The 18754-nt window shown below is 35.0% G+C and overlaps 1 protein-coding gene and 1 long non-coding RNA gene across 2 annotated transcripts; both read left to right on the top strand.

The window, feature by feature from the left end:
• The first annotated feature begins 817 nt into the window (after positions 1-817).
• On the top strand, positions 818-4055 carry LOC133672518 (uncharacterized). The gene is made up of 2 exons (XR_009834864.1): positions 818-1294; positions 1380-4055. It is a non-coding gene; the product is annotated as an uncharacterized LOC133672518 (long non-coding RNA).
• A 1414-nt stretch (positions 4056-5469) lies between these two features.
• On the top strand, positions 5470-10203 carry LOC133672928 (systemin receptor SR160-like). Its single transcript, XM_062093503.1, has one exon. It carries the CDS (start codon positions 6306-6308, stop codon positions 9903-9905), a length of 3600 nt encoding a protein of 1199 aa, XP_061949487.1. The 5' UTR covers positions 5470-6305; the 3' UTR covers positions 9906-10203.
• Positions 10204-18754: the final 8551 nt, after the last annotated feature.

The raw sequence follows: 18754 nt of genomic DNA, 5'->3' as shown, positions 1-18754 counted from the left end.
CAGGAAGTTGATGCAGAAGGAATTTCAGGGGAAAATATTTTTTTAATTTTTTTATTCTTATTTATGGAAAATATTTTACTTTATGATATTTTTACCTTTCCTATTTAGTTTAAAAATTTTGTTTTTTAATTAGGTTTGGATCCTAATTAGCCTTGGTGGTATATACTTGATCAAGAGATGAAAATTCTGTTGTTTTGTTGATGTTGACCATTCCAAGCTATCGTGGGTGGTGCTACTTCATTAGAAAAATCACTTGCCAATCCATTGTAGAGTAGTGATATTGCATTAGAGAGACTTTAAGTTTATCCTTTGAAGAGTGGTATTATTGTACTAGAGAGACCCCCGACTAATATCTTGAAGAGTGGTGTTATTATACTAAGAAGATAAATTTCATCCTTTAAAATATAGTTAGGAAGACTCGTGGTCAATCTTTTAAAAAATAATGTTATTGTACTAGAAAAAACAAGTTGATCATCGAGAGAGGAATGGACTTCATTGCAATTCGTCACAAAATAACACTTTATTCATTATATTTTTAGTTGTTACATGGCCTATGGCCTATTTGAAAGTGGAGTAAAAATTACTCTTTAAAGTGTTAAATATAATAATTTTTTAGTTTTTTAAAAAATTATTTTTGATATTAATATATTAACACGATAAAAAAACAATAAAATGTTAATATAAAATAAAAAAAATAAAAAAATTTAAAAATATAATTGAACAATCAAAACTTAGTTATTTCGATAATAATATAATACAATAATAATCTTCAAGCTAACATGGGGTGGCTTCTTGTAAATGGTGGAAGTTTATTGGTAATCAGGTTTATTCAAAACCAATTTGTTACCATTAAAAGCGCACTCACACGAAGAGAATGTCAACAGCATAAAAATAACAACTAACTTCTCTCTCCCTCTGTATTTCTTTTATTTTCTAAATAGCTAAATGGCTAGTCTTCGTTGTTTTTCGCTACAAGTGGTATCGAAGCGGCGGTCCTGCCACTGCCGCTCTACAACCATGGTGGATAACGGCAGCTCTATAAGAGTAAGCTAAACAACTTGAGTCTTGTTTCTCTCGCGTTGAAGCTTTTAGCTAGGTCAAATCAACGAGGGGCTCAAGAAACACACTGGAGGGACTGAGACCAAACTTGCTGAGCTGAAACAGAAGCTTGGTTTGTTACTGCGCTAAAAAGGGTTAAATGTGGTGGAAACAGTACAGATTGGCCTGAAATTCAATCCTTCTGGCCCTGTCAATTGGGGTTCACCGCTACACCACGTTTCCCCACAAGAACCTGGTGAGTTTTCTAGATCCTTTTTGCTTTAAATACACCCCAAGATTGATCCGCCTTTGTTTGATGTGGAAAATCCTCGTGGTTTCAGGGTTAGAAAATGTCGCAAATGCTTACAGATTTACCAAATTCCAGAGGAACAGGAGTAAGCTGCTATGTTCTTGGAGGGGAAGGAAAACATTTGGTTTCAGGGCTTTAACCACACCATCTACCCATCGAGGTTCTCCATCCTTTTATCACCACCTCCCAATCGAAACTCTCACACAACAACCCAAACCAGTACCCATAATCATAGCACTTGCAACAAACCACCATTTCCTCATTTTTCCACTCAGAAACCCTAATGTTTCAAGTGCGGTATCCATATTTTCCTGTCATCAATGCAAAGGGAAGGATTTAAATAGTCTTGAGTCTTAGGAAGACATGGTAGAGGAGTTTGAGAATGGAGAGTTAGCGGATGGTTTGATTGAGATTGACGAGTAGGTCGTGGAGGAGTATGGGTTATCAGTGAATGCAATTCCTGGCAGCATCACTTGCAACACTATTCTAATTGAAGGGGAAACTAATAAACTACCTTTAGCCATCCTAATTGACAGTGGAAGCGCGCACAGTTTTGTAGATGTCAATAGAATTCCAATTCTCATTGTCGGGGGAAGTGAATAAAAAAATGACAAACCACTACCGCTGTTCCTCTCAGTGTAATAGTAGCTGAAGGTAGTGTGATTCAGTGTAGAGCCAAATGTCCAAATTCTGAATGACATATTTTTTTTACTAACCCGCTAGTTCTGCAGTCAAGGGGCAATGACATGGTGCGTGGGGCTGATTAGATGAAGGCATGCAACCCAATTCTATCTGATTTCTTGAAGATGAGCCTGACCTTCTAGAAGGACGGGCAAGAAATAGTTCTTAAGGGAATTATTGGTAATCAGGGGTTGAATTAAAAATGATTTTCGCAGAGTAAGCAGAGAAGGCTCTGTACCAGGATGTCTATGGACTGGTGGCTCAATTGTTTGCTATCCATGGGCAGGAACAGAAGCTTGAGGAGATTCAGCCTGTGGTGCATGATTTGTCACTGGAATTCGATGCAATCTTCGCTGAACCTACTCAGCTACCACCAAGCAGGGAGTGTGATCACTGGATTCCACTGGAAGAAGGCACTAAACCAGTCAATCCTTGACCATATAGACATTCCCATGGCCAACACTTGGAGATTCTGTGAGTTATACAGTGATGAATGGTTTTCCAAGATCGATTTATGAGCTGGATATCAAAAACACATGGCACTCTCAATTTATGAGAAAGAGTTGGCTATATTGCTAGCAGTTCAGAAATGGAGGTACTACTTGGAGAGTAAGAAATTTATTATCAAGAGAGCTTGAAATACATGTTAGAGCAGCGCATCAACACTTCTATCCAAAAGAAAGGGCTCAAGAAATTGTAGGGGATCCAATATGAGATTCACAACACTTACTAGAGAGTGAAGAATTCTTTTTTGTTGGCCTAAATTGAAAGATAGTGTAAAGAGAGTGGTGGAAGAATGTGATCCATGTGCCAGAAACAAAAGTGAGATTGTAGCATACCCCGGGTTGCTGCAACCTCTACCCACTCCTCCTCGTTCTTGGAGTGACATCACTATGGACTTCATTGAAGGAGGTGGTTGACAGGTTCATATAATATACCCATTTTCTTACTCTGAGTCATCCTTTTACAGCTTTGAATATGGCCAAATTTTTTTCAAGCATGTTTATAAATTGCATGGTGTTCCACCTCGCAAGTGACTGACAGCGATAGGTTACTCGTTACCTTGTTTTGGAGAGAATTTTTGAGACTAATGGGCACTAAGTCGCGTTCTAGTTCAACACATCACCCAGTCAGATGGGCAGACAAAAAAGTTGAATAGAAGTTTGCCAACTTTTTTGAGGTGCATGACTTTCCAGGGGTATAAACAGTGGCGCAAATGGATTTCTTTGGCTGAATTTCGGTACAATACCAATTTTCATTCAGAAATTGAGATGACCCCTCACCAAGCTCTGTATGGGATACCCCAACCTGTGGCCAGTATTGCTGAATTGTTGCAAGAGAAAACTCAGATGGTGGCATTGCTCAAGGAAAATTTGTAGAAGACTCGAAATTGGATGAAACAACAAGCTAACAAGGGCAAAACTGCGCGCAATTTTTGTGGGGGTGGCCAAGTTTGCCTCAAGCTGTAACCTTTGAGACAAATTTCAGTATCCTTGCAGAAAGAACCTCTTTAGGGTCTTAAATCCATCCAGCCTTCCATGTTTCATTAATCAAAGAGGAAACTAGGAGCCGGGGTGGTTCCAGACAGTGAGTTAACAGCTACTAATGATCAGGGAGAGAATGTTGTCGTATCTAGGAGGTTGATTAAACGAAGTTGTCGTTCAAAGGTTAATTCAGTGGTTTAACCTGTTACCAGAAGAGGCCGCCCCTAGAAGATCCCTCTTTCATTGAAAGGCAGGTTCCAGATTTTCAGGACTGATTATGCTTTAGGACAATGTTGCACTTCTTGTTATTTTAATTCTGCAATGTCGTTTATATCTTTAGCTGTTGCCGTTTGTTTGTTTGTTTGTTTTTTTTGTTTTGATTTTTGTGTGCTCATTACGGTGTCGTGGAGAATATCTTCCGGTAACGGGCGGAAGTTTATTAGTCGCACGTGTCGTAAACTTATGGTTTATTTATAATCAATTTGTTATAGTTATAAGTGCGCTCATGTCAATAAAGAGAAATAATAATCTGTTCCTTTCTAGTTGTTTTTCACTACATATAACAAAATTATTTTAAAATTAAAAAGAAATTAAAGTTGATTATTACAATTCATATGTTTTGGAGTTTGAAAATGCTTTATTTGCAATGAGGGTATTTTGGTATTTTTAAATTGACTGAAAAAGACATGATGGGTATTTGTCTTTTAAATTGCTCAGTATATTATCATAAATATTCTTAAAATTAATACATTGTTGGGTGTTATTGAGGGGGTATATTTACATTTTAAATTATAAAGAGTATAATAAAATAATTATTTTACCTTTATATACAAAAATACCTTGACTTACAAAGATGGGTGTTTTCATCTTATTCTTTTTACATGCACAATCAAAATAGCTCTTTGCCCTTGAAGTTTAATTTTTTATGTCCTGGATGCGAGATTTTTGTTATTGTATTATTTATTTTTTTATTCTTACCAGATAAAATGAGGGTTAATTTTGTCTTTTAATAAATTAAAAATATTAAAAAAAAATTATTGATACGTGCTACGCTTCAATTATTTTTGAAAGAAATATGCAGTTGATCCCAGCAACCAAAAAAAAATTATTGATACGTGGTTTCGACAAGCATTTCTTTTTTTTTTATTTTCTTTTTTCCTGTAATCCTTTTTGTTTAAGGAATTTCATTTATAACCTTCCCGTTTAAGCAAATGTTGAGCTCCATGCCAAATTAGAAAAACTTACTTTAAATTAAACCCTTTTTACCCATATCATCCACATCCCATATGGAGGAGGGTTTTCCTTAATTTGCGATCCAGCACGAGAATAAATCAGACTTATGCAATCAAGTCCTCTAACCTCTTGATTTGATCAACTAACCATCCAAACTCCACCAATCAGCTTAATTCTCCCGATAATACTAATATTAATTTATGGTGCTAAGAGATGGGAACCACAAGCTGTGGATCAACGCCAAAAAAAAAAAAAAAAAAAAATGCCAGCTCAAGCCATTTATGGTGTCTGTCACTGCTGAGCCCTAATGTCAAGCTCGCAAGATTTGACATTTAAAGCGGGAACCCCAAGAAACAACAGGCACGAGTGTGTATAAATGCCTTTCCATTACTGGATCATAACCCATCCAGGTCAATGAAGTGATTTCCACTCGAACTTTTTGTAGGGAAAAATTTAGAGCCGCACGTGCGATGAAAATGTGTAGGAGACATTAGGGCTAGCACGTGGCCCTCGCTCCTTCTAATTAATAATTAATACTGGTAATTACTGTAGTCTACAACTCCACCCTTTTAACTTTCCCAATGTAACAAAAGGGCTGCTGCTGCTCTTGCTTGCTTCAAGAAAAAGAAACAATAAAAAAAAGAAAAAAAAAGAAAAAGAAAGGAGAACTCCCTCCTCCCTGTATAAATGCCAAAACCACATCGATTAATCCTCGTGAGCAAAAGGGGCTGATAATAATAAATAAATTAAGGAGATGGAATCTTCCTCCATTCCATTACTTGACAGTGATGGTTCGATCGTTGATCACACGTACACTGGCAATAAAAAGGAGGAGGAGGAGGAGGAAGAAGCTAGAGGGACGACGAGAGGGCCCTAGAGAGAGAACCTCAACAGTAATCAGAGGATTTTTTTTTCTACGCTGTGAAATGTTTTTCAAACAATCACAGTTAAAACTAGATAGGTTGCGACTAGCGAGTTCCAATTCCAAGCTTTTCTCTCTCAAATAATTCACTTGAACAAGACTGCTAGTTGTGTTTAAACCAAGAGCGAAGAGAAAGAAAAATAAACACTGCTCTTATCACCTTGAAGTTGGCTAATTAATTTTTGATTTGTTTTGTTTCCTTTTTGATGAGAAAAAAGGGAGTTGAGAGTAGATTAAACAATTATTCATGAACCCTGAAAAGCGAAACACCCATAGAGACAAAGAGATAATTTACAGACTCGAGTAGACAGAGAAATGGGGTTTGGTTAGAGACGATAAACAAAGATAAAGAATTGGGTTATGGCTTTGTAGAGAGGGAGAGGGAGAGAGAGCACGCAGAGAGGCACATGGCATGTGAGCAACAGCTGTGTCCACTCCCCACTTGATAAATACCCTTCTTACCGTCAGTACCAGGTCTTTTGAGTCTCTCAGCTTCCTTCCTTCCTTCCTTCACCCTCGAAGTAGAACCAAGCTCGCTCTCTCTCTACACAAAAAAAAAAAACCAGAACTTGAAGCTCTCTACCTCTCTAATGGCTGCTCTCAAACCCTAAAGACTCAACCTTTTTCTTTCTCTCTCATGAACCCATCGACAAAAATGAAAGCCCACTTCTTTGCTTTGATTCTCTCTCTCACCTTTCTCTCTCTACAAGCCTCACCACCACCTTTCCTTAGCTCAACAAACGAAGACACCCAAAACCTTATCAACTTCAAGACCACCCTCTCTAACCCATCTATCCTTCAAAACTGGCTTCCCAACCAAAACCCTTGTACCTTCACTGGAGTTAAATGCCATGAAACCACTAACAGAGTCACCTCTATTGGCCTCGCTAACATTTCTTTATCTTGTGATTTTCACTCTGTGGCTACATTTCTTTTGACTCTTGAGAACTTAGAGAGCCTTTCTTTGAAATCAGCCAACATTTCTGGCTCTATTTCTTTCCCTCCTGGATCTAAGTGCAGCTCCGTTTTGAGCTACTTAGATCTATCTCAGAGTAGCCTCTCAGGTTCTGTCTCTGATATAGCCACTTTACGTTCTTGTCCAGCCTTGAAATCCCTGGACCTTTCTGGCAACTCCATTGAGTCTTCAGTGCATGAAGAGAAATCAAGTGGGCTAAGAGGGCTCAGCTTTGAGTTTCTTGATCTTTCTTTCAATAAGATTGTAGGCTCAAACGCGGTGCCTTTTATTTTATCTGAAGGCTGCAATGAGTTGAAGCACTTTGCTTTGAAGGGAAATAAAGTGAGCGGAGATATTGATTTTTCAAGTTGCAAGAATCTCCAGTATCTTGATGTCTCTGCAAACAATTTCTCTTCGAGTTTTCCCTCGTTTGGTAAATGTTTAGCTCTGGAGCATCTTGATATCTCTGCCAATAAGTTTTATGGTGATCTTGGTCATGCAATTGGTGCTTGTGTTAAGCTCAACTTCTTGAATGTTTCAAGCAACAAGTTTTCAGGTCCAATTCCAGTGCTTCCAACCGCGAGTTTGCAGTCTCTTTCACTTGGTGGGAACCTTTTTGAAGGGGAGATTCCTTTGCATCTCGTGGATGCTTGTCCAGGTCTTGTTATGCTTGATCTTTCCTTTAATAAACTAAATGGTTCTGTCCCTAGTAGTCTTGGTTCTTGCACTTCATTGGAAACTCTTGATATTTCTACCAACAACTTCACTGGTGAATTGCCTGTTGATACTTTATTGAAAATGACAAGTCTGAGGAGGCTCGATTTGGCATATAATGCTTTTACTGGTGGCTTGCCTGATTCTTTCTCACAGCACGCTAGTTTGGAATCTTTAGATCTGAGTTCTAATAATTTATCTGGGTCAATCCCTGCTGGTTTGTGTCAAGGTCCAAGTAACAACTTGAAGGAGCTGTATCTTCAAAACAATAGGTTTACTGGGTCTGTTCCTGCTACCCTCAGTAACTGCTCTCAACTCACGGCACTCCATTTGAGCTTCAATTACCTCACTGGAACCATCCCTTCGAGCTTGGGATCGCTCTATGAGCTTCGTGACTTGAACCTTTGGTTTAATCAGCTCCATGGAGAAATCCCACCTGAGTTAATGAACATAGAAGCATTGGAGATTCTGATTCTGGACTTCAATGAGTTGACAGGAGTGATACCTTCAGGTATAAGCAACTGCACCAACCTTAACTGGATCTCATTGTCTAACAATCGGTTAAGTGGTGAGATTCCAGCATCGATTGGCAAGCTTGGGAGTCTGGCAATTCTCAAGCTGAGCAACAACTCCTTCTATGGTAGAATCCCACCAGAGCTTGGAGACTGTAGTAGCTTGATTTGGTTGGATCTTAATTCCAATTTCCTCAATGGAACAATCCCACCCGAGCTGTTCAAACAGTCTGGCAGCATTGCTGTCAATTTTATCAGAGGAAAGAGGTACGTGTATCTGAAGAATGAAAAAAGCGAACAGTGTCACGGGGAGGGAAATTTGCTTGAGTTTGCCGGAATAAGATGGGAGCAGCTCAGCAGAATCTCCAGCAGCCACCCCTGCAACTTTTCCAGAGTATATGGAGAATACACCCAGCCCACATTTAATGATAATGGATCGATGATCTTCCTTGATCTTTCTTACAATATGTTGTCCGGCAGTATTCCAGCAGCGATTGGGAGTATGTCATACCTCTATGTCTTGATCTTGGGTCATAATAATTTCTCTGGAAACATTCCACAAGAGATTGGAAAGTTGACTGGTCTTGACATTCTTGACCTCTCCAACAATAGGCTTGAAGGGATAATTCCTCAGTCGATGACTGGCCTTTCATTGCTTTCGGAGATTGATATGTCCAACAATCACCTCACTGGAATGATTCCTGAAGGGGGTCAGTTTGTAACATTTTTAAATCATAGTTTCGTCAACAACTCGGGCCTCTGTGGGATACCTCTTCCTCCCTGTGGGTCAGCTTCAGGATCAAGCTCGCATATGGAGCATCAGAAGTCTCATAGGAGACTGGCATCTCTGGCAGGGAGTGTGGCAATGGGATTGTTGTTCTCGCTTTTCTGCATCTTTGGTTTGCTTATTGTTGTTGTGGAAATGAAGAAGAGGAAGAAAAAGAAAGATTCAGCCCTTGATGTCTATATAGACAGCCGCTCACACTCTGGCACCGCAAATACTGCCTGGAAGCTGACTGGTCGTGAAGCATTAAGCATCAGTATCGCCACATTTGAGTCAAAGCCCCTGCGGAATCTCACTTTTCCAGATCTTCTTGAAGCAACAAATGGCTTCCACAATGATAGCCTTATAGGCTCTGGAGGTTTTGGTGATGTGTACAAAGCAGAACTGAAAGATGGAAGCATTGTAGCCATCAAGAAACTGATACATATCAGTGGACAAGGAGATAGAGAATTCACTGCTGAAATGGAGACCATTGGCAAAATCAAGCACCGGAACCTTGTTCCACTCCTTGGTTACTGCAAGGTAGGAGAAGAGCGAATCTTGGTGTATGAGTACATGAAATATGGTAGTTTAGAAGATGTTCTACATAACCAAAAGAAAACTGGGATCAAACTGAACTGGGCCGCAAGAAGAAAGATTGCCATCGGTGCTGCCAGAGGATTAACTTTTCTTCACCATAGTTGCATCCCACTTATCATTCACAGGGACATGAAATCTAGCAATGTCTTGCTTGATGAGAACTTGGAGGCCAGAGTTTCCGATTTTGGAATGGCGAGGCTTATGAGTACAATGGACACTCATTTGAGTGTTAGCACATTAGCAGGCACACCTGGTTATGTCCCGCCCGAATACTACCAAAGCTTTAGGTGCTCCATCAAAGGGGATGTTTACAGTTTCGGTGTAGTCTTGCTTGAGTTGCTGACAGGAAAAAGGCCAACAGATTCATCTGATTTTGGTGACAATAATCTTGTTGGGTGGGTGAAGCAGCATGCCAAATTGTCAATAAGCGATGTTTTTGATCCAGTGCTCTTAAAAGAGGATCCAAACCTTGAGATGGAGCTCCTACAACATTTGAAGGTAGCTTGTGCTTGTCTAGATGATCGGCCATGGAGACGACCTACAATGATTCAAGTAATGGCAACGTTTAAAGAAATTCAAGCAGGGTCTGGCCTTGACTCACAATCCACAACCGGCACCGAAGATGGAGGTTTTAGTGCAGTTGAAATGGTAGAGATGAGCATAAAAGAAGGGCCTGAGCTAAGCAAGCAGTAGGTAAACAAGTCTTGTCGATTTTCCATTGAGCTCTGAACACAGAAAGAAGAAAGAAGGTGAAGGTGGTGATCATAGAAATGATTCATTCAACTCCAACAAAATTTCCCACCTTAAAAATGGCGGCATAAAACTGCCTGTCTGCCTGCATAGCTTCTACCATTTGATGTCTGTATCATGTCTTATATCCTCCTAGCAAACTATTGTGATTTTATACATAAAACAAAGGTTGTTTAACTTGTTAAACAGGTGTAAATATACAGCCTCATATGTTGTTATGCAGCTTTGGTTTTTTAGTTAATTTTCTGTTGCAAGCCAACCTTGAAAAAAAGAAGAAAAAGAGCTGATGGATTATATATCTGTTGTGATCTCAGCGATGGTGACCTAGTAGAGGTTTGGATCTCTCGCCCCTTTCTCCATGCTTGTTCTTATTCTCTCTTTCATGATATTCCTAACTTACCTTAAAATTCAGTTGCATTGCGGCATTCCAAAATCTCTCCTTTTCCGGTAACATGTTGTAGGATATTCCTGTTCAAGTCCTCGCACGTCAGGTCTACCTTTTTAGTTGGCAAGGCCTAAGGTGTTTGCCGGTTTGATAATAATTAATTTTTAATTTGTTTTTTTTTAAATATCAAAATAATTATATTTAATATCATATATCAAAACAATCTAAAAATATTAAAAAATTAATTTTTAATATAACCAAAAAAAACAAAAAACAAATTGCACCTCCCTACATCCCCTTAATAAGATAGAATCTCCAATGTTCCAAAATCTCTCACTGCCTATAAAATGGCATTTCCTATCTTTTGTAATGTTTGCATTTTCTATCGAGTTCAATTATAACAAAAAGTACAAAACATCAAAACCTAGGGCATTTGTTGGGTTTCTGTTCTAACGTTGAAAATGGTTTGATACTTTTTTTTTTAAGGTAACATGAATATTCGGGTCAGTTTATATATATCTTAACTAATTTTATAAATTTTTTAAAATAAAATTTATATTATTTATATTTGATTTCTTGTTTTAAACAAAAAAATAAATACTAGCAATCATTTCCAAAACTTTTAAAAACTAAGAGGGTGTTTGAAAATGTGATATGGATTGTTTTTTAAACTGTTTTTTTTTTCTAGAAATATATAATATTTTTATTATTTTTGATATTATATTATTAAAATGATTTAAAAATTTAAAAATAAAAAAATTAATTTTTTTTAAAAAACTCTTGAAAAATGAAAGAAGCGAAGGGGTAGAGGGGGCAACATGGGAGGACGTGAAAGCCAAAAATCACTATGAGTTAGAGAATATCTGGACCATTTCTATCAACGCTTTCTCTTACAATTTGAAGTTATTTTTTTGGCACATCGAGGCAGGACGAGGGCGAGGACCATGCAAATCCACGATCAAAGTCTCAATCCCATAATTGCAAACCGTACACAATCTGGGCAATCACACACACACACACACACAAGAAAGCATAGGCAATCAATGATGGCATGAGTGTAGAGGTCGGTCCATGGCGATGGAGTGGTAAATTCAGGATTTGGCCTTCCTTGGAAAATAAAGCAATCAATTACATTTGTCTCTTTTTCCATGGATAAGGTGTTGCTCTGGACCAAGCAATTATAATTCCCTTTCTAGCTTGGAAAGTGTGTGCCTCTTTTTGGAGCCTTTGTATATATACAACTCTTGCATGCTGTCCTAGATGGGCATTTTTAGAAGTTCAATGCTCGCATCTTGGCTTCTACCAACTTGTGAAATATTATACGTGATACTATATAGTATAATATCTGGGCCATTTTGATTTTTTATTTTTCATTTCACAATCTAATACCCCTTTTTTTAACTAGTTCTTTATTTACACACCGGACTCAACAACAACTCAATTAATTTTCATAACAATTATCATGATTTCGTGACTATCATTTTGTATATGTTAAGCTTTTGAGTCAAAATTAATATGACCAATAACAAGGTTTGTATTTCAACTTGATCTAGTTTCATTTGTTGAAATGAATGCTAAGTGCACATTGAACAAAAAATTTATCTCGTGCAAGCATTTTGCTTGAGCTAGCCATAGTGTATCAGAGGTAAAATTTAAGAAGTTCCTTTTCTTCTTACCAAATACAGAAAACCAACATCCTTCCTTCACTTCTCCTATATTTCCAAAACCAATCCCTCTTGACGATCAATCATTTTGGTAGTGGGTTGCTAGCATGGTATTACTTTGGTTATTAAACCCGGTCCGACTTGGTGGGTCGACCCGGGACTCAGTTGACCCGGTGGCTGGACCGGTCCGGATTTAATAAAAGACTAGCTGGGGCAACAACCTGGAAAAACACGGACGATACCCGATGTTTTTTCTTTTAAATGTGGGATTTGAAACCCATTAGTATATATACTTTATATTCCAAAAAAAAAAGTTAAGTTTTTTTAATGTGGAATTTTTTTTTTGATTTAAATACTTCAACTTGGATAACATAAAATCTTTTCAATGTGAGATTTGAAGCCTTTCTGTATATATACTCTTTGTTCCCAAGAAAAAAATTATGTTTTTTCAATGTGGGATAAAAAAATTTTTGGTTTAAATACTTCAACTTAAAAGGATAACATACTATCTTTTCAATATGGGATTTGAAGCCCTTTTGTATATATACTCTAAGTTTCCAAGAAAAAAATTATGTTTCTTCAATGTGAAATTTGAAACCCATTAGTATATATACTCTATATTCCCAAGAAAAAAGTTATGTTTTATCAATGTGGGATAAAAAATATTTTTGGTTTAAATACTTCAACTTAAAAGCTTAATATAGTATCTTTTTAATGTGAGATAAAAAACTTTTTAAAATATTATTTTAAACTTCATTATTTACAATATGTATAACCTATATTTACATGGATTTTTTTATTATTTTTTTCATATGAAATATTAAAGTTTTAAATATATTTTTTAATTTTTCCGTGTTGATTTGAGTTGACCCATGAAACTCAGGGCCCTATCTCTTAGCCAGGTCAACCCCTGAGCCGGGTTTAATAACTATGCTGAGTGCTTAAATGTTCAAGTCAACCTCCTCAATGAACCATTTCAAGAACTCGGATCCCAAGATAGAGTACTTTTGAATTTTGATGTTTCAATTCATTTCTTTTTACCCCCTAGCCAATTAATGAGTAGATTTCGCATGAACTTTACATGTACTATAAAATAAAACAATATCATTAAAAGAAATTTATTGACACCAAAATCATCCATTTTTATGGTTAAAATAGGTTTCAATCGAGATTTTTTTTTACCATAAAAATTTAGCCACTTTCTCTCTCATCTCTCAAACAATGGATAAAAAATAAGAAAAATAAAATTTAGGATCAAAATTGATTTTCATAAATTATCAGGGACTAAAAATTTATAATTTACAAAGTTGGAGGACCAAAGTGTACATTTAGGACCAAGCTTATAAAAACCATCTCTTTTGCTTATATTTTTCAGTTTAGTCCCCTATCTTTAAATCTTCTCATTTCTTAATAAATTTGCTTTGGTTGAACATCAATTTAGACTTATAAGGATGTAACGAGGAAAAAACACTTCTTTTAGTTTATTTATTTATTTGTATCGAATCCTTTTTTTTTTTTTAGATTTTAGAACGAAAAGTAACCCTTTATTTTTCTTTATAATATCTTTTACTTTTTTTTTCTTTCCATATTAAAATAAAAAAAAAATTCTTTATAGTTTAATTAAGTATCAAGAAAATCGAGGGACTAGAAAAAAAAAACAAATCACTATGCTAATCCATAATGATCTATCTCTAGTTAAACAAGAGTGTTGAAACCAATATTTTTTCCACACCCTTTGAATTATTACTTAATTAATTAGTATGGATGTTTTGAAAAGAGAAAACTATATCTGCATTATTATAATTAATATAAAAACAAAATTCAATGCTATTTTTCAGAGAACCGCCAAAAAACATTAATGACTACTATTCATTCGGTATCTATAATTTTGAAAATTACAAAATTTGGGAGATTTACATGAATTTTTCAATGATGGGCACCAATCATTAACATTAACCAATCACTTCACCAATAACATGCTAGACACTACTTCTAATGGTGGACACCAACATTTTCATCAATCAATTTTCATGCAACTCTCGAGGTGAGATGACAGAACTAAGGTCCATAAATATCTTGGGTCACTAGGTGAACATAATAGTTTATAATTTTCTCAAAACTCCACACTTCTCTACATTTATATTTTCTCTTAATCATCTCATACAACTACTAAATTAAAGTATCATAGAGTCATTTGTTCCATGAGGGACTTGCTTTTTAAGCAAACTTTCAATCATTATTCTATCCCAACAGCCAATAAGCTCAAGTATAAAGCCCATATCAAGCTTACGCGTCTTAGCCCAAGGTCGTAGCTTTTGAAAAGCTCATTTTTTATGTGATGTTTTTTCACAACTATATTAATGGAGCTGCCCGTGGAAATTGAACAAAAAGTAAGTTCATTTCCTATCATTACCCACTAAAACTCTTTCCATGTCTGACAAAAATTTAGGACAAGGGAGGTTATTGATCTCCCTACCACAAAGACTCTAGCTCCCTTAGATCTTCAACAACTCACTTATCAAATGCAAGTGCTTAACAAAGCTATTCTAGCCATACAAAAACATCTTCACACTCTTTTATTCTATCAATAAAAATTTTAACACACAATTCAATTACATGCACCGGATACATAAAGACAACTCCATTTTTATAAAGGAATGAGACAAAATGATGTGCGAAGTATGCACAAAACTCCCTTTACAAAGGAATCGCTCTCGCTATAAAAAGAACTTTTTCACAGATTCTAACCACAAGCGTGACTATCTCTATCAATCCTTTTTTAACTCTTACTCGCATGCTCGTTGATAAAAAAAAAAAAATTCTAAATGCAAGATTGCACCATCTTTTAAACACCATTCCCATCATGTGAGAGAATCTTTACTTTATTATAGAGTGTTACACATTCACTTTTTGAAAGATTGTGTCAATGCGAAGAATAATCTAGATAACTATGATGACCTCATTGATTCTAAGGAACATATGTAAAATGTAAGAAGCATCACAGAGCTTGTGATGCTTTGTGTAAGAGTTTTCCTTTAAATTTTCTTGGATTTACTAAGGTGTGGTATCACAACCTTGAACCTAAGTTTACATCTACTCATCGTAAGAATACTTATATATATTTTATGACATAACTCTTCTTAACATGAAATAAGTATTGGAGAACCATATTCAAGTAAAGAAAGCAAGTGTGACCAGGAGAGGACACTGATATATTTAGATAGCTTAATCTTCACAACGCCATCAATCTTCTACCATAGCCTGAAAAAAGAATGTTGTGATTACCTAAAATTTCTCGAGCTTCTTACCATAGCTCTCACCACCAGATGTGCTAAGATATTAGTCGTCATTAAGGGAAAGGACTTCATGTAAACTCCACCTCTTATGAAAAATGGCTTAAATACAAGGATCTCTAACAAGTTTTGTCTCTTTCCCCATGACCAAGAATATAACACCGAGAAATGTCATGCATTGAAAAAAAAAATTCTAATTACCCAAGGATATCTCCAAAATTTTTTTTTATTAAAACCCTGAGCATGTAAGGAAGAAAGACTGCATATTTGATGATTTGCTTGATATCAAATACTCTCTGAATTAGTTTCAAGAATTGTATCTACATCTTTTAAACTCTTCAATAAAAACATTCAATTCTCTATATCTCCAATATCCCTAAGAAAAATCTCAAACGGTTTTGATCCGTCCCTTGGTCTTTATGACCATTTATCTCTAAAATAATCAAAGATGCTTCTACATTTTGTGTGACTACTCACAGAACACTTCCTTACATCGTAAACCCACATATAAATCATATTACTTGCTTTTAAACTCACTTCTTATCACTATACTACTTATTTTAATAAAACAAGATAAAAAAAACTCTTCTCTCTCTTACAAAAATGTTGAGAGAAATTACAAGAAGTCTTTCACACAAACAAATAAACTCTTATTATATATATTTTTGCACAAGACCCCATATATAAATACATTTAAAACTTTGACTTTGTACAAGCTAAAATAACTTGCTTTTAATTCATATAGACCTAATTTCCATTTATTCTTTATGTAAAAATTCATCTCACAATAGTTTTAACCATTTTTTAAAAAAAAACTAAATTTTTTAAAATCACAACTAAAAATATTTTTTAACTTATTTTTTTAAAACTGCAATTGTAAAAATTATCATAATACCAAATACACTTAAAAATAGCGCTTCGTGCTCAACTTTTCGTATGGTATTTTAGACATAACCAGTTAGGTGGCCTGTACTATGTAATAGACCAACATTTTTTCATAAAATAATATTAAAAAAACCTAAGATCCAAAAGCCTTAGGTCTAGCTGTAACATCAAGCTCAAGAGCTTTAGACCCTAAATAAATAAAAGACCCAAAAGCCTTGGGTTTGGTTGCAATCCGAACCTATTAGACTTGGATCCGAACGCTGAACCCAAGTGTCTTCGGCCAGGTGGGGCTGCAAGACCCAAGGAACTTGGGTCTGCGCCACTGCCACTCCCAAGCCACTTGTATCAGTTGCTACTTTCCATCTCTAAGTTTCTTAGGTCTAAAAGGACATGTCAAACCCAAGTTAATAATAATAATAATAATAATAATTAATTTTACTGTTAAAATCAAATCTATATTGTTTCTTAGCAATAAAACTTATTTCAAATTTAATAATATTTATGATATTAATAATAATATTAATTCGAAACCATTAGAGTTGGATAAGGACGTAGGATCCAAAAGCCTTGGGTCTCCATGCCGGACCCATTAGCCTTGGGTTTGGATGCCACCCAACAACCTTGGGTTCATAATCCGGACCTTAGAGCATTGGGTCAGGCGGGGCTGTAAGACCCAAGTGATTTTTGTCTGCTTCCCTGATACATCCAAGCAACTTGGGTGAGGCACCCCTTTTCAGCGCCAATGTTCTTGGTTCTTGAAGGGGATGTCTGACTCAAATTAATAATAATAATAATAATAATAATAATAATAATAATAATTAATTTTACCTTTAAAATAAAATCTATATTTTTTTCAATCGTAATAATATTTATTTTAATTTTAATAATATTAACGAATTTAATAATATTTATAATATTAATAATAATATTTAACTTATCTGCCTAAGTTCATATATTATTTAATCTTTTAAAAATAATTTATGGTTTTTCTTCAATTGTAATAATAATTCTTTTTTAAAATTTGCTAATGATATTAACAATAAAAATAATAGTAATATTTATTCTTAATTTTACCCTTCAAATCAAATCTATTATTGTTTTTATATATTAATAATATTTTTTAAAAATGTATTAATTATTATATTAATAATATTAATTATAATCAAAATAATAATATTTATAACATGAATGATAATATTTTTAATATTAATACTTTTAATTATAATAAAAATAAAAATAATATTGATAATACAAATAATAATATTTATCATATTAATAATAATATTAAACTTGTCTAACCAAGTTTTTATAGTAATATTTAAAAAAAAACATTATCTGGACCCATTATCAATGGGTCCAGACACAGGATCCCAGAGAATTGGGTACCGTGCAAGATGCATTAGTTTTGAATCCTGACACTGGACCCAAGAGAATTGAGTTTTGATGCTAATCCATTAGCTTTGGTTTGAACACAGATGTATTACCTATGGATCCGGACGTCGCACCCCATAGCCTTGGGTTAGGTGGGGCTGCAAGACCCAAGTGATTTGGATCTGCGTCCCTGCCACCCCTAACTTAACAACAATAACAACAACAATAATAATTGATTTTACCCTTAACATAAAATCTATATTTTTTTTATCGTAATAATATTTCTTTTAATTTTAATAATATTAATTAATTTAATAATATTTATAATATAAATAATAATATTTAACTTGTCTGTCCAAGTTTTTATATTTTTTAATATTGTTTTTAAAAATTATGGTTTTTCTTTGAAGTTAATAATAATTTTCTTAAAATATTTACTAATGATAATAACAATAACAATAACAATTTTTAATTTCACCCTTCAAATTAAATCTATTATTGTTTTTAAATATTAATAATATTTTTTTACAAATGTATTAATATAATCAAAATAATAATATTTATAATAAAAATAATATTATTTTTAATATTAATAATATTAATTATAATATTTTTAATATTAATACTTTTACTTATAATAAAAATAATAATATTTATCATATGAATAATAATATTAAACTTGTTTGACCCAAGTTTTTATAGAACTAATTTTTTTTAAAAAATTATTAACGATAACAACAACAACAACAACAATAATTGTTATTATATATATTTTTTATTGTTTTCTTTGCAGGGTCTGCAGACTTACCCGTATGGGTTTGGAACCCTAGGAGGTCTGCAGACTCTAGACGCGGGTCAGAAGAGACCCAGGCGAGCGATTCTGCAAGCGGGTCTACAACTCCAGCGTGTGTGGCTGCAGACCTCAGGCAAGGGGTTCTGCATACCCCAGGCGTGTGAGCTTATAGACCTGCTCGCCAGGGTCTGACCCTAGCGCCTAGAACATGGTAGTTCCAGTGCCAGGTGTCTGCAGACTGGGGCCTGTAGCCCATCATGCCCCATCAAAATTTGCACTGATCGTTTTCTTTCAAACCATCCCTTCAATGTCAAATGTATCTCAATGAAAAGATAACTGGGTTTTTTTTTTTCTGCAGTATTTGCAACTTTTTATGGCAATGATAGTTGTGCCATTATATT

Source organism: Populus nigra, chromosome 14 (genome assembly GCF_951802175.1).
Source record: "Populus nigra chromosome 14, ddPopNigr1.1, whole genome shotgun sequence".
Classification (NCBI taxonomy): domain Eukaryota; kingdom Viridiplantae; phylum Streptophyta; class Magnoliopsida; order Malpighiales; family Salicaceae; genus Populus; species Populus nigra.
The sequence above is the reverse complement of the archived record's forward strand: the minus strand, read 5'-3'. Positions and strand labels throughout refer to the sequence as shown.